The sequence below is a fragment of the Corvus cornix genome, chromosome 1 (assembly GCF_000738735.6).
Source record: "Corvus cornix cornix isolate S_Up_H32 chromosome 1, ASM73873v5, whole genome shotgun sequence".
NCBI lineage: Eukaryota > Metazoa > Chordata > Aves > Passeriformes > Corvidae > Corvus > Corvus cornix.
In genome coordinates, this window is record NC_046332.1 from 90879167 (window position 1) to 90906038 (window position 26872).

General features: G+C 37.8%; 2 protein-coding genes across 3 annotated transcripts in view; both read left to right on the forward strand.

Moving 5' to 3' along the window:
- RANBP2 (RAN binding protein 2) overlaps positions 1 to 14080 on the forward strand; it is a 34352-nt gene extending 20272 nt beyond the window's left edge. Inside the window, exons 21-29 of one of the 2 annotated variants that reach the window (XM_039549428.1) lie at positions 4805 to 4972; positions 6321 to 6413; positions 7264 to 7460; positions 7858 to 8086; positions 8566 to 8664; positions 8856 to 8998; positions 10543 to 10816; positions 10939 to 11273; positions 13503 to 14080. In XM_039549428.1, the coding sequence (XP_039405362.1) occupies positions 4805 to 4972; positions 6321 to 6413; positions 7264 to 7460; positions 7858 to 8086; positions 8566 to 8664; positions 8856 to 8998; positions 10543 to 10816; positions 10939 to 11273; positions 13503 to 13808 (1844 nt within the window). In that variant the 3' untranslated portion in view covers positions 13809 to 14080. Of the gene's footprint in view, positions 1 to 92; positions 4780 to 4804; positions 4973 to 6320; positions 6414 to 7263; positions 7461 to 7857; positions 8087 to 8565; positions 8665 to 8855; positions 8999 to 10542; positions 10817 to 10938; positions 11274 to 13502 lie in introns of those variants that run through there. The other variant, XM_039549434.1, reaches the window with a different exon arrangement.
- Positions 14081 to 14671: 591 nt separating this feature from the next.
- CCDC138 (coiled-coil domain containing 138) overlaps positions 14672 to 26872 on the forward strand; it is a 35484-nt gene continuing 23283 nt past the window's right edge. The window contains exons 1-11 of the mRNA XM_039555683.1: positions 14672 to 14822; positions 14913 to 14995; positions 17340 to 17400; positions 18038 to 18173; positions 18911 to 19026; positions 19662 to 19846; positions 20848 to 21006; positions 22177 to 22296; positions 23667 to 23744; positions 23821 to 23931; positions 26103 to 26267. Of these exons, the coding sequence (XP_039411617.1) occupies positions 14672 to 14822; positions 14913 to 14995; positions 17340 to 17400; positions 18038 to 18173; positions 18911 to 19026; positions 19662 to 19846; positions 20848 to 21006; positions 22177 to 22296; positions 23667 to 23744; positions 23821 to 23931; positions 26103 to 26267 (1365 nt within the window). The remainder of the gene's footprint in view (positions 14823 to 14912; positions 14996 to 17339; positions 17401 to 18037; positions 18174 to 18910; positions 19027 to 19661; positions 19847 to 20847; positions 21007 to 22176; positions 22297 to 23666; positions 23745 to 23820; positions 23932 to 26102; positions 26268 to 26872) is intronic.

Here is a 26872-nt window from a genome sequence, read left to right on the forward strand (position 1 = left end):
TGACTATGGAATACTTGCAGAATATACGTAAGTCTGTTTTATCCTTTTAAAATTCCAGGTAAACATCTATATATCAACAATTTATTTTTTAGGATTTAATTTTAGCCTTTTTAAATCTAATCCCATGGCCTTTTGGACAAGCACATCCTCCTTGCAACCTGATAGTAAAGGTATTTACATACTGCACTGAATGTGTGATAAAATCACTCTAGCAGGCATGGACAATAACCCAGCTGTGTCAAAGCAGTTGGCTCAGTAGTCCTTATAATTAACATGCATGCTGAAGGAGAGTACTTGAAATTGCGTGTCTGACTACTGTGTTTGTCCTGTAAAGAATGTCTCTAGCCTTTAGTATGTTTACATGAGTCAGCACAATGGATGGCCCTGTTTAAGCTTTTGGCTTCTGTTTGCCTTATTTTTTGAGGATATGTGCCCTGCACTTCTTCCATCACAGTTTTACTAAGCATGCACACTGGATCTCTTAAATTCCTTTTTTCTTGAGCTATTACATTGGTATTTTCAAAAAATGTCTTGTAGTGCCTGACGTGGTTAACTCCATGTCAATGAAATGTGCCTGAAGATCTTGTGGCAGCTTACCTGGTAAAGAGCTAGAATGTATTTAGCCTCTGTGGAAATGTTTGCTTCAGTTTCCTGATTATCAGTATTAACTGCTGCGTAGAAGAGAGAGAGAAGTGCGCAGAAAGTGAGAGCCGCCTCCTTAGCTGCCTCTTATGCCTTTATACTTCATGTATAATCTGAAGCCCACTGTAGCTGGTTAGAAAACTTCTGCCAGTTTGTAACCAATTTGTTTACAGCCAGACCCTGTAAACAAAACTGTTACAGCTTATAGTTTGATTATATGTTACTACCTGTGCTGCTTGCAAGTATGCTTGCTGTAAGCATGCTCAACTTACATGGGTTTAAAAGTATTTTAATTTTAAATAACAAACTTTTAGTCTGCGTAAGACAGTCTTCCAATTTAGAGTCTTACATTGTTTTAAAATGTCAAATTGTCATTCAAGAAGCTGTTCTTATTTGAACACTGAATTCCTGTATCCATAACCTAAAGTCACTTGCTCTGTGTTTTCCAAGTGTCCCTATGGATGGAGTTTATTAACAATTCAGTTCTATTTTCATAATATGATGTCTGTAATGTGAAGTGATTAAACATTCTGTGCTAATGCACACATGCAAGAACTTTTCCTACCTCAAATTGATTGTGATTTTATGTTGGGGGCATATGGCAGGGAGGATATATTTAAAGAAACAAACAAAATAAGTGTTTCTGGTATTTAAGACTGTTCTTCACTTCTACTTTTCTGATAATTAGGTTGTGATTATATATTTAGTGATTTATTTACAGTTGATAATTGTCTTCAGTGTAACTTCTTGGTCTTTGAGCTCTGACTTAATAGTAAGAGATTTTGAGAAGTCCTTTCTAAATTAGGTTTTCAAACCTACCCTATACAAATATAATGTGAGGCTTACTCATGGGGAACCTCTTTTGGGGGATGGTTTCTTAGTTGCCCTAGAATAACATTCAGAAGAAATTTAACCTTGTAGTTCTGCACCTCCATGCATTTACATTTTCTCAGGTCTGGTCATAAACTTTGTATAAGTTCTTGTTCTGGTTTTGGCTGGGATAAAGTTAATTTTTTCTCAGTAGCTGGTACAATGCTGGGTTTTGGATTCAGTGTGAGAATAATGCTGATTGCACACTGATGTTTTGGTTGCTGCTAAGCAGTGCTTACCCGAAGTCAAGGACTCTGTCTTCTCTCATGCTGTGCCATTGAGGAGGTACACAAATAAATGCTGGGAGGGAGCTTTGCTGGGACAGATAACTCAAAGTGGCCAAAGGGATATTCCACACCACAGAATATCATGCCCAGTTTATAAACTGGGGGAGTTACCTGGAAGAGGGGCCAGTAGGGGTGCAGGAATGGAGTCTGGCTTTGGTCAGCAGGTGGTCAGCAGTTGTATTGTGCATCACTTGTTTTTCCTTGAGTTATATTTTTTCCTTTTATTATCGTTATTTACTATTATATTTCACTTCTGTTTCAATTACTAAACTGTTCTTATCTCAACCTACAAATTTTACATTTGATTCTCCCCCCCATTCCACCAGGTTACAGGGTGTGAGCCAGCATCTCTGTGATGCTTAATTGCCAGCTGGACTTAAACCAGTGCTGTACAAGTTTGTCATGTCAGTTGCAGGCTACTGTAGCTCTTACATGCTTTAGGGTTTAAGCTGGTGCTTTCCTCTTTTATTCAGAAGATATTGGTCATTGCATCATTGCATGATCATTGATCAATGCATGAGAGGAAATATCAATATTGTGACTAGAGAGATTTAGGCCTACCTAGTCTTAATGTCAGTTCAAACAAAAGTGAAAATACAGTACAGTATTGAAAAGAACTGTTGTGCATTATATTGTCTTGAATGTTGTTTCTTCCATATACTAACAATGTTTTGTGTGGATTTTTTCACCCAGAGTAGAGAGTTCTATTATCCTAAAACCAGCAGTCTTTTCAGAATACATTGTATGTATGCATGGCTCTTTGTTTTGTGGCTGCCTGTGAAGATATATTTAAGATCTTTGCAACAGTAGTCTTTGTTGTTGAAGTCTTTTATCATTTTGAGTAGATGTTTGGAACACTAGGATATTATTCCAGTGTTTTGACAGATCAGTTTCATGGAGACCTTTACCTGTTGACTAATCTGAAGTGACCTTAAATGTATTTCTCTTATTCAGCTATTTTGCCCAAAGGGAACTGAAAGAGACTGCATGATAACTCTTTTTAAATACTGTCAAGCCTGATGAGCAATGAATGTGGTAAAACACTGGAGCAGTGTATTTGTTGCCACAGCTTCTGGCTAAATTTCTACTGCTCAAATTAAAGAAAGCACATGCTTTTACCATCTACCTGACTGACTTGGAAGAAGTGTCTTGTAATATTCAAAGATACATTTTTGAAAATTTTCTAGTCCTAAGGAAAGCTGGTTTTTTGCTGTAGCGCTAAATGCTCTACATTTAGACCTCTGGTGAAGTTGGTGCAAACTTACTTAGTCCAATTAAGACACTTGTTTAACTAATCTGAAAGATTAAAACACATGGTAATATGCAGGATATCTGCATATCTTCATAACACAGTACTAGATATAGTTCTAATCCTTACATCAGCTAGGGTGAGTTTTTTGGATAAGATTCTGAGAAGATGTATGAAAACATCTGTAGCCTGCAGTCATGATATGAACTTAGAAATTTGCTGTTCAAGAATTATATCCTACATCTGCTTTCTACAGGCTCAGAAGTTACTGAGATCTAAAAATCTGAGCAAGAACAATTAGTCTACAGGAGTGTGCTGGTGATGAGTGCGAGTTACTTTGTAGCTCTGGTGTATAAATGCCTGAAAGGATCAACTTGTAATCAAAGGTGGGGCAAAGACTGCAGGGGTAGTACTTTATAAAAATACGCAAGTTTGAATCAGTACTTGGGATTTTGCTTTTACTTTATACTGCTCTTAATCTGGAAGATACTTGTGAGAAAACTGCTTTTAAAAAACAGACTTATTTTAGTGTATCATTTGTGTCAGAGGATCAAAGGACATGTCTGTAAATGTGTCTGTTCTGTCCTTGTCTCCTCTTGCAATGATGAGTTAAATTCTGTAATCAGAAAAATCTGTGTTTTTCAGGAAATGGGTACTAGTTTGTTTTCTAGCTGGAGATTTAGGTTTCCTCTGACTAGCTGTGCACAGATTTACAAACTATTTTTTTTTAATGAAAAGTACCGTGAGCTTTTGTGATCACCCTCAGATTCTTCTAACTAAATCTGGAGAACAGAAAATAGGCTGAGATACTAAAGCCATCATTTTGTTCTTAGAAACAGCTATTGTGGCTATTGATGTGCTTATGAGGTAATTATTAATAGTAGTTCACAGATTTGTTTCTTAGACCTTTATTCCCAAACTCCCCTTCTCAAAACAAACCTAAACAAGCAGAACCCCAGCCAAACCACGCCTGATGTTTAAATTGCTACATCCTCCCTCTGTTTCCATTCTCTCATAATAAACAAATATTTGTTTCCAAAGCTGTCTGTTCTTACAGCCATGTGTTTATCTGCAGTTTGCTCTAGGCTCTACCTTCAGCTTTAACCTTGGCACTGATTGTGCACTCTTCTAGTACTGGTGGAATGAACAAGTTAATGTTGAAAGAGAGAAGACAGAAAGCTAAATAATAAAATGGATGGTGATATTTCCTTGCTGCAAAAGCTAGTTAAATATGCTGAAAGTATTTTTTGTTTGGTAGTGGAATTACTTTACTTTTGTAACAATAAAAGTTTCAGCAAGAGCTATAATGGTAAATTGACATTAGCTAATAAAAAGCTCAGCTATCCAATAAGTAATCTGAAATGAGTTCTGTTCAGTTGCTTGGACAGGTTTTTGTACACAACCTCACTTTTTTTCAGGCCTGAAGCATGCCTGTTTACCTCTGTTTGATACCTCTGTCCCGCTTCTCTTTAGTTGTCTCTTATTTGACATGAAGACTTAATTAAACAATCCTTTTAATAATACAAAGATGCAGCCATGTTTTGTTTTAATATTTGAATTCCAAAAGCAGTAGAACAGCATGTAAGTTTTGCTGTTCTGTCCTAGCGTCCTGTAAGTTTGATTTTTGTTTCCTATGTATCAAGAGAAAATATGTAGCCCTTAGAATTAATTCAGTTCCGTAACAATGTGGGGTTAATGTTATTTCCTGTTCTGAAATGATTCACTTTTAATGGTTTGTTCAATTTCTGTAAAAAAGCTGAGAAGACCACCATGTCAGAGGATGATGTTCTGTCTGATGAGGTCATAATAGTTTACGAGTTAACACCTACCCCTGAACAGAGAGCTCTTGCTGACTTCCTCAAGCTCCCTTCAACATTCTTCTGTTACAAGAATAAGCCTGGATATGTGAGTGATGAGGATGATGGTAAGGAATGCCAAAGTTTGTATTTGTACTGCCCTTTTGTGGGGAAAGGGTGTAATACACTGCACTGATGCAGCTGCAGTTTGAGCACTGTGTGCAGTTTTGGATTCTTGTGTGTAAGAAGAACATCAGACTGCTGGAGGGTGACCAAGAGTGGTGAATGGCCTTGAGTGCCAGACTCGGGAGTATTGGCTGAGGTCACTTGGTTTGTTCAGCTGAGAGAGTACAAGGCTGAGGCGTGACCTCGTCACAGTCCGCAACTTCCTCAAGGGCATCAGCAGAGGAGGCAGTGCTGATCTCCTCTCTCTGCTGTTCTACTGTAGGACACAAGGAAATGGAATGAAGCTGTCAGGGGAAGTTCAGATTAGGAAAAGGTTCTTCACTGCGAGGGTTCACATTAGAACAGGCTCCCCAGGACAGTAGTTGGAGCAACAAGCCCGTCAGAGGTCAAGCAACATCTGGGTGATGCACTCAGTCATACGGCTTGGTTTTAGGTACTCCTGCAAGGAGCAGGAAGCTGCAGTTGGTGATGCTTATGGGTCCCTTCCAACTTGAGATACTCAGTTAGCACTCAAATATTTTTGTTTGGGCCAATGGGAAGTAATGCTGTCAATGTTCTTATGGCCAAAGACTTACGCTCAAGTCTGCAAAACAGAATAGTACAGTGGAGGCCCAGGGGTGACTAAGGATATTTGTCTGGTGTATTATGGGTGTTGACATCATTACCAAGGCAGGTGGTTAGGCAAGACTAAATAATCAGGTACTTGAGCAAGTGACTTGCTTTAAGTATTTTGTTACAAATACAAGGCAGTCTTTATTAAAAACAATCTTAGGTTCCCTGAATGCTATACTAATGAGTTTTTTTTCTTTTAAAGCAAATTGCTAGTACTATAACTAAACTTATTTTATGTCAAACCTTATTGCATGCAATTAAAATTGGTTGATTGATTTATTCAGCAGCAAATACTTTAAATGGAAGTTCTGAAACATTGTATTCAACAGAAAATGGGAGAAGACAAGCCCCCTCCCACAAATACCTGAGCTTGCAAGTTTTTATGTAAAAAAATCTTCAGTCTTCTTTCCCAAATCTGTTTAGTGGTCCTCTTAGTAAAATCACTCAGTCAAAACCTGTGCCACGTACCTATAGCAATCTGGGCTGAGAAAAAGTGTTATCAGCACACTGGAGCACATGTAAGCAAAACTAGAAGTGAAAGCTTACTTGTTGACTTGTGTAACTCTTAAAACATAAGCAAAAACTATGTATGCTTGCTAGCCTTGAGTTGGAAGAGCTTAGCAGACTTTTCTGACCTAGAGTGTGCCTGAGAACTTACTCTTGTTTCCTGTACTTAAGATGAAGACTATGAAACAGCCGTTAAGAAACTTAATGGAAGACTCTATCCCAGTGATTCAGAAGAGAAGAAGAAAGGGCAAGGTTCTGTAAAAGGTATGTCTTAAGAAACTTCAATTATTGTGCTTCATGTGCTAAAACATAAACTCTGAATCTGAAGGTCACATGGGCAGAGCTTAATTTTGTTTCCTGGGACGGTTTTTAGAAGCACAGATGCTGGGTGCAGAAAAGCTGCGTCTCAAATAAGCTCAGTGTGTTAAACTGTTAGCAGTAAAGGGGTACCTGAAAGGGAAATGTACATTCCAGGTGATCTCTAAACAAGAGCATTGAAGTCTCTTCCTATCTTGAGCTCCCTCTGAATATGCAAAATTCAGCTTAGCATGATACTGCTCAAGAGAAAGTTGTCTATATCTTTGAATACTTGCTGCTTCTGCAGTTACTCAATTTAAGCTTGTGAGTTAGTGTTGGTCAACCTTAAAAAAAACCTATCTGGTCTCTGTACTAAAATTACAGGTGCAGATGACTTGCTTATGTGTGTATGACTGTGCCTCAGACTTCAGTGTTGCATAACTTGAAGTCTGGGTAGGTACTTCTAGAAGTAAAGTTTGGGGGTTTTTGAGGATATAGGCTAGAAGGATTGAGCTGTCTGAAATACGAGGAGATATTGAAGGAACTTAGTAGTAGTGGCAGCTCCATGATGAAACTCTTCATCATTGCATGGAAATTCCCTGATAGCAGTAAAAAAACCATGCATGTTGTATTTTCAATTCTAGTTACCCCAAGTTAGGACAGTTCACTTCCACTATTTAAAGAGTAATGCTGTCTGTGAAACTCTTGGAGTCTGTCTTCAAGTTGATCTATTATGAGGTTAATTTACAATGTAGGGGCCAAAAATTATTTCAGTATTTAGCTGCCTTCACAGTTATTTTCCATTAATTCTTTACAGTAGGCCTCGTAGGAAAAGGTGAATCCAACAATGAAATAGAATGTGCTGCTACTTGGGAAAAGAAACCAGCTCCTGAGGAGAAAGCTGAAACAAAAGCTTTGCAGGTTCCTTCTACATCTGTTTGTGGTGTCAGCACTGATATTGAAGGTGACAGTCTGGAAGACTTAAAGTCAGAAGCTAAAAATCAAGACATGAAAGTAAGATCTAAATCTTTACTGAACTTCTTGTTATTAAACTTGTACAATTACTTCATATATGTGTGAGACAGTACAGTTGTGGAACTAAAACATCCAGTGGGGAAAAATTATTTGAGTTTTTTTGTAGCTGTGCCTCAAGTCTCTGCCAACACTGGAACAGGAGATTTGATTTCAGGAAATAATAGTATTTTTTTGAAAACAGGCTACTTCGGTCTCTTGTCAAGTTAACATCTTTATGTGTTAACTGTAATGAAAAACTTCAGAAAGCTTACAACAACTTTTCTTGGTGTTCTTTATTTTTCTACAAGGACTGTTCTTAGTCTCCTAGAGAGGAGGTTTGGGTCCTAAGGTCTTGTAACTTATTTGTCTATTACATTACTTTTTTTATTAATTGCAGGAGAATGAATTTGCAAGCTCAAGTGACTTAGTTTGTACCAGTAAGGAAGAAATACCTGCTCCATCAAAAGATAAGGTGACAGTACTTGTCCAGTCAGATACTAGCAGTGAAGAACCACATTCCACCACAGAAACTGTGCAAGTATCACAGACTTCATCACGAGCTGAAGACAAACCTGTAGATTTGTCAACTAGAAAGAATGATTCAGATGGTTCAGAGTCAACACAAGGTAAGGTTGGGGTATACTCTGAGGTTTTTTTGTAGGAAACTATGCTTTTCTGTAGATCATTTTATCTATAGTTGCTGTCTTGGGGAGAAGTAGTACCAGTACTGAATTAGAAACATAGGTACCAGTCTGGTAAAAATGTGTATATATGAAATTTAAGTTCAAATTCATGACAAAACAATGCTAGAGTCTATTGTGTAATTTACATATGAGGTACTTTCATTAGTTTACTGTTAAATACCATATGAATACTTACTCTGTGGATCTGTATAGAAGTAGTATGCTAAAACTCACACAGTCTTGGGGCCTTTTTTAAAACCATAATAGATGGTCATTATGACAAGTGTCATTCAAACTTTAAATTTTATTGGAAGGGAAAAAATGCAGTAGGCAGTTCTCCAGTTTATTCTTGTCACTACAGAAATGCATTTTCTTTAAGAAGGTAGAGAAAAATCTTTTACTTTCCTCTTTTTATTTGATAGAAAACAGAATCATCTCATTTGGTTTTGGCAATACTGCAGGCCTGTCATTTGCAGATCTGGCATCCAAAAGTTCTGAAGACTTTGCTTTTGGCTCAAAAGGTGAGTTCAACTAGTCTCTTGAGACAGACCTCAGCTGGACTTCTGCTTCATACGATATAACTTTTGTGCAAAAGTTGTATCGTATGATTACAAATTTCTGCTGATCAGTAGAAACAACCATTTTTTGTGAGGTTTTGTCAGGAAGGAAAAAAAACTACACAGAGTTTAAACTTTAACTCTCTTAATTGTAGATAAAAACTTCAAATGGGCAAATACAGGAGCAACTGTGTTTGGAGATACCACCCGTAAAGCAGATGAAGATGAAGGTGGTAGTGATGATGAGGTAGTACACAGTGATGATATCCATTTTGAGCCAATTGTGTCCTTACCAGAGGTAAGATGACTTCTGGAATATAAAACAATGTTAAGATAAGCATGTCTGCTAATACAGCAAATTTAAAATATGTTTTGCTTACCTAACTTGGCTTTCTGTGTTGTTGTGCCTTGTTCTGCATGTCTTACAATTGACTCTGTTGAAACATGTCTTGTTTTAAATCCTAGTACAGCATAGCCCTGGGGAGTTGGCTCGTGCCTCAGTTAAAATCTTCAACACTGATTTCTTTATGACTTGACTGAGAATTGGTCAGGATGCAAATTTGTACACATAGTTTGTAAAACCTAAAGCATTTATATAGCACAGCTGAAAATTGGGAAGGGTAACTGGATAACTGCTAGTACCTGTGCAACTCAGCTATGGCTTTGTATCAGTGACTTGTAGATTCAGTTCTGTGACAGCCATGCCAGCTAAGAATTTTTACTCTAAGCTAGGCAAGAGATTTCTAGAATCACTAAAGAAAAAGATGTACAATTAACATCACCTGAAGACTAAGGGAACTAACTTTGTTAGTTTGAAAATAAATTATTTTTCCAGAAGTAGGAGAACCTTCAACTTTGAAGGTAGCCTTACAACTTACTGAGTGAGATGTCACACAGTTATTCATATCTTGATTTGGTTTTTTAGCCTAGTAATCATTTCAGACTCTTTTGATGATATAGTGCTATTTTCTGACCTTTCTAGAAGTAATAAAATTTAACTGTAGATTAGTAAAATTATTAAGCAAGGCAAATAGAGCACAAAGGGAACAGTATGTGGTGTCCTTTAATTTGAACACCTAGTCTGATCTATTTTGTAACATGCCTTCAACTTCCTTCTTCAAAATGTGTCCTATTAATGTGTGTCCTATTATGACTTCTGTGATGTTTTTCTTCCCTGCTTCCCTTTTTCAATTTCACAAAGTTTTTTGTCACATATTTCTCCAGCTCTCAAGTGTTCAATATCTTTGGAGAGGTGTTAACTAAAGGAGATCAGAGGCCAGTAAATGCATACATAAAGTGAGGTGGAGATACAGCTGTCAGGCCTCAGTTTTGTATACTTAGTGTTTTTTCTGTTCAAATGCAAGTATCATATTCTTTAACTAAGTGCTGAAGGTAACTCCTGGAATGATTACAATACTTCGTCTTCACTTCTGTATGCACGTCATTCAACAAACATGAAACTTGGGAAACTTGAGCACTTGATAAAGTCTTGGGGTTTTGTTAAAAGAAAAAAAAAACCAACCCACTCAAAAAAGAAAATCCCACCAAAACCCAACCAACCAAACCACTCCCAAAGCAAAACTGACAAACACCCACCAGAGCTACATGTAGTATGGTGAAGGAGTATTGCTGTGCTGTAATTGATTTCCAATAGTGGGATTTGTTGGGCTTTTAAATTCTGAAAATGTTTTTCCTATTTTGGTGTGATGAATGGAGTGTTGGAGAAATGAACACACTGAATACTTTTCCACTGTAATATGTCAGAATCTTCATAAGTATGTGTAATGACTATTTAATATCTCTCTAGGAAATTACAGATGTCTACTGTGCTGGTTTTTTTAGGTGGAAGTAAAATCTGGAGAAGAAGATGAAGAAATTCTCTTCAAGGAGAGGGCAAAACTTTACAGATGGGACAGGGATGTTACTCAGTGGAAGGAACGTGGTGTTGGAGAGATCAAGATCCTCTTCCATACACAGAAGAAATACTATAGAGTCCTAATGAGAAGAGACCAAGTTCTTAAAGTCTGTGCAAACCATGTTATCACCAAAGAAATGAACTTAGTGCCCTCTGATACATCAAACAATGCTTTCATTTGGACAGCCACAGATTATGCTGGTGAGTTTTTGCAGGTGGTCTTTGTTTTTTCTATGTAGTCTGTAGTTTCTGTGGTTCTGATTTTTCCTGGAGATTATTACAAGATGAAGCTAAACAAACCTTCTTCTTGGATTTATTTTCAGATGGTGAAGTAAAAGTAGAGCAATTTGCAGTCAGATTTAAAAGCCAAGAAATGGCCAACTCTTTCAAGAGGATGTTTGAACAATGCCAGCTTAGCTTGTCAGAACTGCAGAAGGGGCACTTGTCTCTGGCAGCAGGATTGTCAAAGGACACCAACCCTGTTGTGTATTTTGAAGTTTCTGCTGATGATGAACCTTTAGGACATATAACCATGGAGCTGTTTGCAAATATTGTCCCTCGAACTGCTGAAAATTTCAGAGCCCTGTGCACAGGAGAGAAAGGATTTGGATTCAAGAACTCTCGCTTTCACAGAATAGTCACAGACTTCGTATGTCAGGTAAGCATAAAAGGAAGACGCTTCACTGAGATGAGATGCATCTTGACTAACAGTGGCCCTTCAAAAAAGGACTTACACAGAATAGCACATTCTTGTTGGCAGCATGGATCCGCTGTGCAGGATAGTCTCATCTGTTGTTTCTCTACAAGATGAGAAATGGTGCAAGCAGCACGTGCTACCCTAAGATGGATGCTTTTCACCTGTGTTTGCCAGTGGCTTTATGCTTCAGTGTTTCCTAGTGCTATTACGTCAGTGTGGAAGAAAAAATGGAGGGAGAGTGGAGTCCTCTTACAATAGACTAGGGGCCTGTTGCTGAACAGGAACACCAAGGAAGGTAGGCTTTCCCAAAACTACCATTCATTCTTCTCTCTCTCCAGAGAAGAACTTCTGTATGCTCACCTATTAAGAACACTTACTTTCCAGACTTCTCTTAGACTTGAAAGTACACTTTTTATTTCAGATAATGTGCACTTTAAAAGTGATATTGCAGGTAGTGTAGACGTTAGGTTTCAATCTAAAACAAGGCTTCTAGATCCCAACTACCACGCAGTGGCCTGTTGCCTAAAACATCAAGTTTTGTGCTGAGAGTATCAACCTGCAGTACCTCTGTAACCCTAGGTTAGACAGCGTTGGTTTTAAACCTCTGTGTGCATTTGGTAGCACTGGCAAGTTCTTCATTAAGTGCTGAAGGCTTAGGAGATAGATCATATCTCAGATAGACCTTTCCTTTCTTAAAATTCTCACCAATAGTTCATTGAGTTTTAGTAACTTGTATCAGGCAAAATGAACCAACTTCAGTACATGCTGTGCTAATGATCTGCATGTCACTACATCCCTGAAGATGAGGGATGTAGATGACCTTCTATATGCCCAGATGTATACAGTAATATAGGAAAATAATATACAAAAGTAATAGGAAGGACATCAGCCCATTGGAGCAAGTCCAGAGGAGGGTCAAGACTTTTAAGAAGGTTGGAGCACTGGTCCTTGTGAGGAGAGACTAAGATAATTGAGTTTGTTCAGCCTGGAAAAGAGAAAGCTTAGAGGTGATAGATACAATGGTGTCATTCCAGATCCTGAAGGGATCCTGCAAGAAAGATGGCGAGAAGCCTTTTACAAGAGCATGTAGTGACAGGACAGAGGGGGAATGGCTTCTAAGTAAAAGAGAGTAGGTTTAGACTAGATGTTAGGAGAAAGTTGTTTGCTGTGAGGGTGGTAAAACACTGGAACAAATTGCCCAGAGAAGCTGTAGATGCCCTATCCCTGTCAGTGTTCTAGGCCAGGCTGGATGGAGCTCTGAGCAACCTGGTCCTAGTTCTAGGTGTCCCTGCCCATGGCAGGGGAGTTGGAACTAGATGATCTTTAAGGTCATCCTTTCCAATGTAAACCATTCTGTGATAGTATATGAATGACTTGTCACCAGAATAAAATATTAGCATGTCTTTTGATTAGCTGTCTCTGTATGTCTGAAGTATGCACTTTATGGCTCATTTGTTAACTTTCTGATAAACTTTAGGGTGTAAGCTTATTTCAGGGTATTCTGCATTCTATAAGGAGCAGACTTTCTTTAAAGCAGTTAACTGCACCATGTGTGCTTTGACAAAGTTTGTCACATTTAAATGAGTATATTTTAAGTTTGCTCTGCTTTGCCTGAACTTTCTTCAGGTACAGTGAGAAGCTCTTCAATGAGAACTAAGGCTGTCTTTCAGATACAATTTACACTGTCACCTTTATGTGTATACTCAAATTATCAGGAACCAGAAATTTGCTGCCTTCCAGAAGGATAAAAAACACACCATGCTGCTCAACCAGTAATGTGGCAAAAGCTGTATGGAATTACTGGTCACTGCTATGTTTACCTTTTTTAGGTGATTAATTCTGTGTCTGTGGGGACTAAGCAAGGACAGGCCTTCAATGAGATAATGCAGGTCCAGGCTGCTTCCAGGGCCAAGTGATGCAGAGAAAGACAGGCCTAGAGGAATGTCACCATGGGGAGCAGGAAGATAAAATGCTGTGTTCAGAATAAGGGATAAACCTTCTACTTACAGCTTCCCTTGCCATGAACAAACCTGCTGAAGCTGGGAAGCCCTACATCTAAGTAGATATTGATACTTGTGAAAATGAAAAAGGAGTTCTTCCAAAACTAAGTCTTTACTGTTGAAAGGAAATACAATTTTTGGGTTATGTTTTGGGACTTGTCAGTTAATGCTGTGCTTTTTTTTTTTATAGGGAGGAGATATAACTAACCATGATGGAACAGGTGGACGGTCAATTTATGGAACAGCGTTTGAAGATGAGAATTTTGAAGTGAAACACACTGGTCCTGGATTGTTGTCAATGGCAAATAAGGGCAGGGATACAAATAATTCTCAGTTCTTCATAACACTTAAAAAAGCAGAACACCTGGACTTCAAGCACGTGGTATTTGGGTTTGTGAAAGATGGAATGGATGTAGTGAAAAAGATCGAATCCTTTGGTTCTCCTAAAGGGCTAGTAAATGGAAGAATTGTCATTACAGACTGTGGGCAAATATAGAATTATTTCTTTGAGTATACAAATGTCCTAGCAGTATAAATCAGTACTTAGATGTTATTGACTAATTATTTCAACTTCTTAAAATGGACACTTCTGATGTATAAATGTAAAATTACAGGTTATAGTTGAATTTTTTATGTGTTCTAATTGATTTTTTTGCATGGTAAATAAAGTTCAGGCACTGGCATATTTCAGGTGTATTTGTGTTATCCTGACATATTTGTATCAAGTGTCAAATTTTAAAAATTAAATCCTAGTCTTGTTAAAATAAATGTCTTGTCTTCACTTTGGTTTGTTTAAAAGAAAGTAACTTGTATAACTTGGTTCTTGCTCTCATGAAGCTCTTTTGAATGTGCAGACTGTAGATGCAAGTTGCTGGACTGTACTCTGAAGACCTTTGAAAGTTAATGGGTATTTCAGTGTACAGAAAGCAGGCTGAGTCAGGTGGATGCTGGTTTGTTCTGTCTGGAGTCTCTGAATATCACCTCAGTATTTGAAAGCGAGAGCACAGTTTTTAAATGGTTGATCAATGTTTTGCTAGAGCAGTATGCCAACTTTTTTTTTTTTGTACTTAAACTTTTATTTCTAAAAATCTTGGCTTAATGAAAAAACATCTACTTAACATTGGGATTTTACCTGACATACTTTAAGTGTTTTATTAGCTGTGGCCAACTTCTCTGACCTCGCTGCAGGCTCTAGCTTGTGTATGCCAGCATGCTTGTACTTTTTACAACTTTGCCTCCCAAGAGTGAGTATGCATGGGTGAATGCGGGGTTTATTTAAACTGATACTCTACAGCTCTGTGTTGGCACCATGCATTTAACTTAGCTTTATTTGGGGGTTTATTTATTTATTTTTAAAGGATGGCAGTAGTATGTCTTCAGGTGTCCTCGGGGACCTTACCCCTCTCTACACCCACTCAAAGGAGCCTGGAGCTAGGGCTCGTTCGGCCTCTCAGCCACCCAGCGACAGGCCAAGAGGACGTAGACTTACGGTGTGCCAGGGGAGGTTTAGGTAGGAGGTATTTTTTCCCAGAAAGAGTGATTGGACAGTGGCCGTGTTGGAATCACCGTCGTTGGAACTGTTGAAGGAGGTGGCACTGAGTGGTCCAGCTGCCAGGGCGGTGTTCGGTCGTGGGTTGGCCGCGATGCTCTCAGGCCGCGCTGTGCCGGGGGCGGAGAGGAGCGGTGAGCGGTGGTTGTTGTTGTGCGCCCGCCCCGCCGGGCCCAATGCGGCGGCTCCCCCGGCCCTGCCCTGCCCTGCCCTGCCCGCCCCGGCCGGCGCTGCCGCGGCCCCGAGTGCGCCGGCGCGGGCCGTGGCGGTTGGTTCGAGCGCGGCGGTGCCGCCATGGCGGGCCCCGGGCCCGGCCTCGGCCGCGGCCGCTCCGCCCGGGGGCTGCAGGGGCGCTGCCCGCGGGGGCCGGCGGGGGTGAGACGGGGCCGGGGCGGGCGGCCTGCGGGAGGAGGAGGCGGCACAGAAAAGCCATTTCCTCCTCGCCGCGTTCCTGCAGTGTTTGAAGGAGACGCAGGGTGGGGGGTCTGTCCTCTCCCTCGGGGTTCATTGTGAGCGCCGCGCTGTTGCGTACCCGGGCAGTGCGAGACAAAAGTGGGGTTTAAACAGACTTGTGGAGGTTACGTGTTCTTGCTGCTCCTCCCTGTCCCCGTGCTCCGATTGCTGTAGAGTAGAAATGCTGAAGAGTCATCCTTCTCTGAGCGGGAGATTTCCCTAGATATTGCAATTCTAGATCCTGTGCGGTACCAAGACACAGTTTAGCATTTAGTTTTTGCCTAAGACCTGGTGCCTGCCAGTTGAGTGAGAAAATATGTGAATCCTCGTAGGAGTATACTAAGCTTGTATGAAGTATATATAATAGGATAACTCTTTTCTTTCTTATCTTTTTTTTGCCACAGTAATTGACAGCCTTACTTAGGCGTGTTTGTGATTTTTTTTTTTTTTTTTTTTTTTTTTTTTTTTTGGTAAAGCTTAGTGATTAGCTCTTGTCAGAGAGCAGGAAATTGTTCTGTATCTTGTCAATCAGAAATCAAACCCATGGCCCATTAGAGACTGCTGCAATGACCAGACAGTTAATTATGATGGGTATCATTCCCTTGCCAAGGTATAGTAATGTTGTTTTACACCAGAGAAGGTCAGGTTCTTTCCACTCATATGAATGAAGGAACTGTATTGTGGTTCCTCTCTTTCTATTACTTGTGCTGACAAGTATTTATGGGTCTACACAGTGGATTGGAAAACTGATCTGCCTAAAAATCCAGCAGCAAAGACCCCTCCCCCTCATGCTGGTGTTTCAAAAGCCTTTGATACTTAGTAGAAGGAGTATTTCCTGGCCAGGCACCTTTATTTTGCCTGAAATGTTTTTCTTTCACTGAAGCAAATTTTTGCAGTTGTTTCCATGCATCCATACTTCCTGGGTCAAATGCTTCCAGTGTGTCCAGGGGATAACAGACCTTAAGTGTTCAAAATCATGCTGTGAGGGAAGTCATATGGTGGAAAAATACCCATGAACAACCAGAGATTGAGAGAGATTGAAAGTGGGTTTGAGTTAGATGCTTTGAGTTGGGTTGGGTTACTGAGTTGGTCCTGAGAGTCATCAAATGAATACAAAACCCAGCCTTTTTTCTCTTAGGAAAAGTGCCTTGCCATTTTAGGATCAGGAACTGTCCCAAATGTGATGTGAAGATTTGAGTTTTTTACCAGCTAAAATTAGGCTGTATGTGCCTTTAGTTCCTGCAGAAGGATTTGCAACTTGGATAGCATTTGATGGAGTTCTAGATTCTATGGGTAATTTTTCTCAGGGGATATTCTGCTTTGAATTATAGAACTGTTCTTTAAGGAAAAGTAATTTTTAAAACTTACTTTTAAAAGACTGTCACTGAGATTTTAATGCTTGCAAGGAAGAAAATGTTACACGTGTTTGTGTGCTTTGTCATTTCATTAAAAAATGGTCATTCAAGTGCAGGAAAATACAGCAGTTTATCACTGGATTTAGAGCATAGCAGAGAGATGCAGTGAAACAAGTAAGATCATGAGAGCTGCCTTGAATCTGATATTTTGTAATGTACATTTAATTGATTTTGTTTGTAGCCTAAAATTTCTGTCATTCACTTTTTTAGTATGTATTCATAAATTAGTAAGAAAAAGTAGAGCAGGAAACTTTGGCATAAAAAGCCTAGATACGAAGTTAGATGGCACTGTTTCCATGATTACCTAATTCTACTTTCATGCCTTTATTTTATGTTACTGTCTGCATAGTGCTTTATAGTTTCTCAAATATTCTAACATATAACACTATGAGTATTTCCTAATTAGACTGTAGGGAATAGATTTGCCTCTTTATATTAATAGGAGGATCATTTACATTTATGTATTAAAAAAAACCACTTCCCTTTTCAAAGCCAGCCATTCGTAGTAAGAATTCTGTCACAAGGTTGTAACTGTTAAACTAGTAAGTTGTAACACGCTTTTTCCCTGAAAAGTCTGACTAGAGTGCTGTGGTTTTGTGCTTTCTTGTAGGATTGCCTCTCAGGAGCATTGCATACCAAATATAAAAGCAGAAGCTCCCTTGTTTACAAAGGTAATAGCAAGCAATGGTGCTTTAATATCTTTTGCAGCAGAAATATATACTAAAGCTGTATTGTTCCTAAATTTTTTTAAAGTGGTTTTGTACTTTGTCATTTGAAATAGGTAGGTAATCTTGATCAGGGGGGTGTGATACCTGGGAGCCAGCCTGGGAATGTTAACAAGTAAAGAGCACAAAGGATGTTTTGGAGCAATGGTTCACAGCCTGTTTGTGTTTAAGTCCTGCTTGAATTAGTTGGTAGCAGTCCACCTCATGATGCATGTATTTGGCTGTAATTTAAAGATAAATAAATGTTTAATATTTAGAATGTATTTGGGCTCTTTCTGAAACTGGTGCATGGGGACAGCAGGCTAAAACAATGTATTTATCAGACTTCAGTTACAGAAAAATTTCTATGTGCAGACAAGCCCTAAAATTTCAGAAAGACAAATCTGGTGTGAAATCTAAATAATTATTACTGTGGTTTAAGTTTTTATAATTAATTTTATAATTCATCAGGCTGCATCAGTGGTGGTTTTGGTTCTTAAACCTACATGACTACATGGAAAGCACTTCTGCTAAGTCCCTGTTGATATCTTAATGTCAACTTCTCAAATGCAAAATAAAATTTTTGCAACTTTATGTATTTCAGGTGACACTGACAGCTCACTGAAAAATGCAGCTATTTCTTTATCAAATTGTTCTTTAGAGTCAGAATTTACTGAAACTGGAAGAGAGAACTGCATCAGATCTAGTGATTTCCAAAAAAGCTTGAAAGACAGGGATTGGTAGGTATTTTTAGTTCTCCTTTATTATTTATTTTCTCTCATAATCCAGATTAACCATGAGTAAACAATGTATTTGGACTGTGCAAAACTTGTTTTAAGTTTCTTGTTTTCTTGTTAAGTAAAGAATTGTTTGTGGCCAATTTATGAGATAATGAAGATGCTGATTTTTATGAGGAATATTGTTTCACTTTCTACTTCTAATCTATGTATGTTGGAATTGCTAAGGGGATACAAGAATGACATAAACTGAACTAGGTGATAAAAAAATGAACTAGGAGAAAAGTAAATAGCCCAGACTGATAAACAGATTTACGTTTATTTAGAGATAATTCAATTCTAACAGCCAAGAAATCTCTTTTAAGGGCTATTTTACACCAAACAGGAAAAATATAATTTAAAAAGGGGGGGTTGTATTTCTTATTCTCCAGGGATTTGGTGGTTTGTGGTGAGAGAAGAGTGTTGGTTTTACCTGTTGCTTACATGTGCTTGCAGCATGAAAAGCCTGGTTATTGTAACAACTTTTAAGTCAGCAACATGTAATTGCTGTGGTTGAGGCTTGTGAGTAATAATGCCTTTCATTCAAATGATTTAACTCTGCTATTTGTTATCACTAAAATATCAAAGTCTTACATTATGCAATGTTTGCCTTTTTATGCAGACTTCTTTCAGTGCTCTGTTATATATCATGTTAGAAAGGAATTGAGTAATTTAAAGTTACTGCTCTTCTGTGCTTTTAGTTTTGATGATGAGCAAGATTCTTTTTGTGATTCAAGTGGTCTAGAAGTAGAAGAAAAAGGCATTATTTGCTCTGAAACTGATGCAATTCAAAATACAGCTATATACACAAAAACAGGTAATAAATATTTAATTTTATACATTCTTACAATTCTCTGTGAAATATAACATGTAACTTAAAAACTCCCTAGTAAATGTATTTCAATTCAGAAATACACTAATCATCTAAAATGTATTTTAATGTGGGGATTTAACTTTTCACATTAGTATGAGTACTTTCTTTAGAATTATTTTAGGACGTTCAGACATACTTGAAGCAATACTAATGTTATTTTCTCATGTGGTGTCCAGTAGTTTCATAAGTCTTGTTCTGTTTAATTGGGTGTCACCCTAAGGTCTAATCAGCAGCAAATCACTTGTCTGAAGCCCTTACAAAAATAATAGGAGATTTTGGTGACATGATTCAGTCTGTGCATATATTCCATACAGATACCTCTGGGATTTCTATATTGCAGTGGAGGTATAGTTTTACTTATAAGACTGTTGATTCTTGATCAGTTTGAATAAATCATGGAACAAGAACTTTGATCACATCTCTGTAATTCTTTAGATTACTTTCACATTTTGATACATCTTGCTGTATAACTCCGAATTCCTAGAACACATTTTCTCTGGTTTTGTACAACAATCATATCAATATTTAGCTAGGACTGATTTTTTAATGTAAAATGCATTTTTTTTCCATGTCCACAGGCCCCACTTTACCAGCTCATTTGTCTGCAAATACTCAAGAAAACAGGGACCAAATTATTAGCAATGGTTTGTTAAAGAAAATTGTGCGTGGAACTGGTGCTCAGGCATGCAATAGGCAAGGTTTAATACCACCTTACATCAGTCAAATTTATGATGAATTATTTGTCATACATCAGAAGCTCCAGGTAGGAAATGCAATCACCTTAAAATTTTTGTTGAATAATGCTATGAAGATTCTCACTTTTGAGAAAGAAATCTGAAATTACTTATATAGTAAAACTTACTTATATATTAAAACTATTACATATTACTATTACTTTATGCTAATCACATTTACCTATATACTGAATCAGTCTTCATCTGCCTCTTCCCTAGAGTAATTCAGTGATTCAGTAATGATGCTTTGACTTGAGTTGTGGGTAGATGAGTAGGTGGGCAGATTCAGCTTGAGGGAGTTTGAACACAGTGTTTCTATATCCAAGACTTGTCTTGTGACACACTGGGCATAGAGGGAAGCACCCACAACCATTGCTTCTGCTGAGAATATCTGAAATTCTTCTCCTGACTCTAGGCATTCCAAAGCAGTTGCCATCATGGCCTCCTGCAAAAATCCCTCTATTCATCCCACCAATTCATCTCCAGGAGGTTTAGGCTACTAACAGAAGAGCCTCCTGTATGGTTTTACTCTATAATAGTTCCCTAAGCTTCTGCTGGATTCCCTGCTGTGGCTGTCTTTTGCAACATATGAGATAAAAATAATTTTTTATCTCTTTTTTCTTCCCTGCTTTTTCAGGGATGCTTCTCACTAGTTGAAGAAACAGTATTATTAATCTAGTGTTCAGCATAGACAGTCACATCAGACACTGTTCTGTCTTACAGTTAATACCATTATCCAGATCTTTTGGAAGCAAAAGCCAAAGTTTGATTTTCTAGAGCAACTGTGTGGAGTTGAGTTTTATATTTTGGGAGGCTGAGCCATTCCAATGCACATGGAAATCTTTTGGGTTAATGTGGGAGGAAACTGAGCAGAGGTGGCCATCAGGATACTTTGTATTAGTAAGGTCTTGTGTAACTATAATTTCACAAAGAGCTAAGTATATCTCTGGGACAAAATTTTAAATTCAGCATAATTTGGGAAAACTTCACATGGGTTTTTTAAGTAGTTTAACTTTTTTTCTTGATGCAGAGAGAAAGTTCAGCACAGCAGGAATATGCTCTGCAACTGCAGAAACGAGAGCGTTCTCTAACAGAACAAGAAGCATTGCTTTTTAAACATGAAGCAGCTTTGGCTAAAATAAGAGGTGTTGAGGAAGAAGTTCACACAAAATTTGGAGTTATAAAAGAGGTGGGATAATGTATTTAATGATAGATATTGCTCTATATGCCCTTTAACTTGTTTGTAGTTATCTTAAGCCATCACGTTTGCTGGAAATCCTGCTTATTTCTTTGAAGTGCTTGAAATCCCCGAAGGAAAGATTTAAATAAAAAGTACTGAACAATGTTGCTAGAGTTTTTGTATGACTTCTGTTTCAAAATGGTGCATTTAATTGTCTGATGTGTAGTACATTTTACAGTTACAAGTTAGAAAAATGAGGTAACTTGTTTGTAAAATAGTGAAAGCTATGTGACCAGTATTAGAGAAAAAAATGTGGTCTATCTGTAATTGTGTGTAAGTTAATGAGTATCTTTGCATTAGCTGTAGTTGCAGTGGATTTCCTTGGGAATGCTTTAAGACACATTGAGATCTTATGACATAACACCTATTGCAGAGCGTACTAGCAACCAAAGACTCAAGAAATTGAGGAAAACCAACCTAACTTTGGGGGCGTAGGAAGAAAGAGTAGGTGCATGAGTAAACAAGAGTGAATTCATGGAAGGGGAGAAATGGAAGCTGAAATATTTTCAGTAAAATAAAACTTTTCTGTTTTATCAAATCTGAGGTACTTACATCTAAGGTCTAGAGAAGATTAAATATAAAACAAATTTCAGGGGTAAGAGACGAATGGCAATGAATATGCAGGTTGTATTTAACAATTCATATGTTTGTGTTATAAACCTGAGCCCCAGTCTCTACAAGGCATAGGATTAGTTTCTCACTCTGTGTGATTCAGAGTAAGCAAAGCCCAAAACATGAGTTGAAACCTCAAAACACAGTCACAGTTTTTGTAAATATTTGGAAGAGTGAGCTGTAAGTAAGAACTTTGTCATTGATTTTAGTTCACAAACGCATCCCCCATCTCAATTGTTTGAGAAATATACATATATATAGTTGGGCTGGGTAGAGTAGGGCAGCAATAGGAGCTGTAGGCTGTGCATGTTGCTCTCAGTTTCTGTGCAGATCTGTCTTGATAGGCAGTACGGATCTTGTTTTTCTCGCTGTTGACTGAACGTGCGAATTTGGACGTGAAGAACATGAATTTGAAAGTTTGTCTGATTCTTTTAACACGTAAGTGGAACTTACTGTTTCTAGAATAGTCTCTCTTAAATCATGTTTTTAAATTTGGTATTTCTATAGCAACATGAGGCAGAAGTTAAGCAGCTGACAGAAGCCTTGAAAGAAATAACTAAAGAAAATAGGAGGCTGAAGTCATCATTTGACAGCTTGAAGGAAGTGAATGACTCTTTAAGAAAACAGGTAAAATTATTTCCTGTTATAAATAATTCTACAAGTTACAGTCAGCAATTTTAAATATTTGAGCAGCTTTTGTTTGCAAAACTGCTGACCTTTTGTTTCTCTAAGACAAGAATTGTATGAATGACTGAAAGTACTTTTCTCACCTGCTTCTAGTACTTGAAATTTAGCCTTTCTGACTTGTTACAGTATAAAAAAGAAGTAGGATTTATTCCACTGCCTCAGTAGCAACAGCTAATTGTTAGGAAGGGAAAATCCATTGAGAATTGATGGAGAGAAAGTGTTTTATGACATAATCGAATCCACCCTGTGCAGATTTGCTATGCCAAATTGCTGTGCGGATTCTATTAAATAAAAAGTAGAATCTTTATTTCTATCTTCATTTTGATCAGTATTTTCAGTTGTTTTTGCAAATGTTAATGAAGGCAGTATTTTCTCAATTCTCAAACTAGAACGGTGTTTCATAGTAATGCATAGAGTAGGAATTTGTCTCACTTGACTGTTAAATCTGACCTAAAATGGTGATACACAAATTGTTATCTAAATTATTCTAGTATTGTTTATTCATTGAACTAATAAAGTTCTGATAATCTGAGTACAATAAAAATCTACAGCAGAACCTTATTCTTTCCCTTGCAGAAAGTCAGACCTAACTCTTAGAATGTTGACGGTTCTGATGCAACCCATCTGTCTTGTTATTTCCTCTCACTATAAAATCATTTCATTTCTGTGCAAGCTGAGGGCTTCTGTGATGATCATGCTGCTTATTGCTGTATGGATAGAGCATTTTTTTTATTTAAATGGAGATTACAGTTTTCCTGATCTTTTCTCACCGAGCAAACTGGTTTTTTAGCATGGTCAGTAACCATCTTCCCCATTAACAAGACCATTATAATATTCTTGAATTTGTGCTCATTTTTATGTCACTTCATCTTGAAAAGTAATGAAATGTGAAATGCCTATATATCTAGAGTGTCATTGTAGTGCTTATTCTTCCCCTGCACTCTGAAAGGTTGCTGTCTTATTGATCCTGGAACAGGTTGCCCACAGAGGTGATAAGAGTCTCACACCTTGGAACTGTTCAAAAGCTGTCTGGACATAGCAGCCAGTTCCTTGTGGCCCAACTTGAGCTCTGGGGGGTTGGACGAGATGTCTTCCAGAGGTGCTCTCGAGTCTCAACCAGTCTATGATCCTGTCATTTGTTGAGGGAGGTGGATGATGATTTTGTTTCTATCACTTTACATGCTAATAAGAAAAAACTTGAACTTAAATAACTTAGCTGCTCAACAACATCAAGTTACTTCAGTGTGATATTTAAGTAATGAAGTGAGTTTTGAATTTACAGATAGTTTAATATTTTCTGATTCTTTCAGTTGAGTGATGTAACTGATTTGAACAAGAAGTTGGAAGGTCAAGCACGAAAAGTACAAGCTCGTTTAGAGAACCTACAAGTAAGGTTTGTTCTTACATGTGCCTTCTTTTATAGGTAACCAGTGAAATATAATTCATTGTTACATTTTGTTGTAGAGGAAGCATGAATTTTCAATGGTACGGAAATCTAATGATTTATGTCAAGTGATGAAACAAAGCAAACCTGTGAAACAGGAAAAAGTGATGGCAACATCAAAAACGGCTACGGTAAGAATTAAGCAGAAGTCTTGAATCTTTTCATTCAAAAGCCATTAGGCAGTGTAATGTTCTCTGTGCATCTACTAAAAATTGCTAAATGTAGCTTCCAATTGTATTTTGAGTTACGCTAAGAAAAGAAACAGATTATATTGGGGGAAAAGCCACACTTGACAAAGAATTAAGTTTGCTGCTAAAAATATGTCTTGGATTTCATATTGCTTATGTGTATGTACATGTGTATATTTTTCTTTATATGGCAATTTTCTCTCCTCCTATCATGTCATCTTTCATCTGCCAATTATAATTATAACCTGCATCCACTGTCACAGGTTTCTTTTGCTGTGTCAGAACAATTACTTAGACTTATTCTGGTTACTGCTACAGTGCAGCACTGTCCTTATGAATAACACCAGGTAAAAAGTAGTCTTTCAGAAGTATCCAATAAAGAACCTTAATCTTCTAAACCAAAAGTGATATACTATTATTATTTTTTTGAGAAATAATCATTAGTGAAGGGCAGAGATTAAATGCAGTGTTCATTCATAGTTCCTAAACAATCAACTTTTTTCCTTAAAAAATCTTACATCACTTAATGAAATTCTTTCTGTCTCCATGTTGTTCCATTTATGGTATTACTCTGCCAACATCTCCCAGCTGGTTACACTTTTTTTTTCCAGCTAGAGGTAAACTGTGAAATGAGAAAGATATTCACACCACCCTATCTAATTGATCTACAATGGATGCCTTAAAACTGTGCTGTCTATATATAGCCAAAAAATTCTCTTTATATAGGTTTTAGCATACTTTGGTTGCACATGAAATACAAATAGTATCAGTAGTTACAGTTCTGAGTGAAGAAGGAAAGAGTTATCTGAAGGTAAATAGAAGAAAACTTCTGAGGTCTTTAGGAAATTGTTTGTGCAGCCTGTCTTCAGGTATCTCTGGATTTCTTTTGTAGAGTATTTCACTGCAGTGTAGTAGAGCCAAGATGACAGTTTCATGAAGTCTTTGTTCTTTTTTATTAAACAATACTAGCTACCCAGTTAAATTTAACAATAGTGGATTTCATGAAATGAAATAAAGTAGGTCTAGTGCATTGAAATATGAACTTCCCCATGTGGAGGACATTAAAGACTTGCTCTCTCCTGTAATTCATTTGTCAGGAATTATAAAATGTAGTGATTCTGTATGTGAAATCTTTTTCCAAGCTGTTTTATTACCGTTTGTCCAAGTACAAAATAAATTACGGGTATATGTTTTTCACACCCAGAAACCATCACAAAAGGTGTCTGTTTTGCACTGGGGAGTGAGGTGTGAGAGAGAAGGAATGCTTCAGGGTTTCTTCTGGGTCTTTGTAAGAAAGGCCTGACAACAAATGGCTCAATTAAATGGCTATTTTAGTAAGACAGAGTAAGAGGAGGAGTATAGAGAGTGAGTAAATCTTGTGTTCCTTTAGATGCTGGGAACCTTGTGTTTGCACGGCATCAGATGGAGCCCTGGTGGACTTTTCCCATGGCATGCTGAGCAGAGCCTGTCCGTTGAGGGAAGCCCCTGCTTTTTGGCCACTCAAGCTATGATATAATTTTCTTGCAAGAAAACAACTCTATTCATGAAGGACGTTCATGGGAGAAGACCTTGTTTCCCTTTTAGACAAGGCCAAGGCCAGGCGGCATCAGCAGTGCCAAGTGGGAGCTGCCCGAGTTTATCCTGCAGCCAAGCACAGGATAAACTGTGCCATTGACTGATCAGTGCAACACTGCACAGACTGCACCTACTCAAGTAAACTGTGCTGTGGATCTCTGACTCCTTGATGTACGGTGCTCTCCCACTCAGGACTGCCACCTTCCAACCTTTGATCCACACAGAGGTTACCTTTCCCAGAGATATTGTGAGTTACAGTTACATTAGTACTGTACAGGCTTCTCAAACCCTAGGTACAAGGCCCAGCAGAGCACACATGGCCTGTTCAAGATCACGGTCTCCTTGAATACATTTTCCACAGGCTCACACCACAGTAACTCACCTCTCAGATTTTATCGGGCGTAAAATTTTCATTCCTTCTATTATGCACAATATTTCATAGCTAATGTACTCTCATGTATTTCAGTCTGTTACTATTTTAGCTTAGAAAAAGCATTAAATTGAAAGCTGAAATATCTGATATTGTGGATATATTACAGCTACCATTGAATTCACAAGTTTATGAGCTCTTAACTTGTCTTATGGATTGGATCTCAGACCAGCATCTTAGCAAAATAGAAACACAAGAAGAGAGAGAGGACAGTCATAAACCTATGGTTACTTGGAGCGCAAAAAAACCCTATACTCAGGAAAAGTGTATAAAGGTAAAGGGGTTTGGGTTGCTTGCTTGTGTTAATATGTTTTCAGATTTCTGGGTGGTTTAAATGATTCTGAGAGTATAACAGGTCAACATGTAATTAAAATAATTGTTAGTAAGTCAATATTCATTCCAAATGTGAGATACAATAGATAATTTGTCATTTGTAAAGCATACAGATAATTTTTAATAAAAAGTGTGGTGTCCTGTCTCAACATGAGAGTTTCAGCATTTTATTTCGAGTCACTTCTGTGAGGTGATAGTTTGCCTTGTGTTTTATGTGTGATACTTGGTTTTAAGTTGTTGTTTTAAGGAGATGAACAGGTCCAATTTAAAATGTTTTTATGCCTGTTTAGATATTAAAATTTCAATTTATCACCAATAAAATGTGATGCTATGCTGTACTTTCAACACCTCTATTGTTTTCTTTCTTGTGATACCAAGATGTAGAAATCAGCGAGGTGTTCAGAAAATTCACTTTGTTGTATTTCTTCATTATATAAAAGATTAGTAGCCACTGTGATTGGATTTACTGAGATTGAGCTCAAATGTATCTCCACTCTGGACGTAAACCTGTACAATTTAAAACCTGTGTATGCATATAATTCTGTT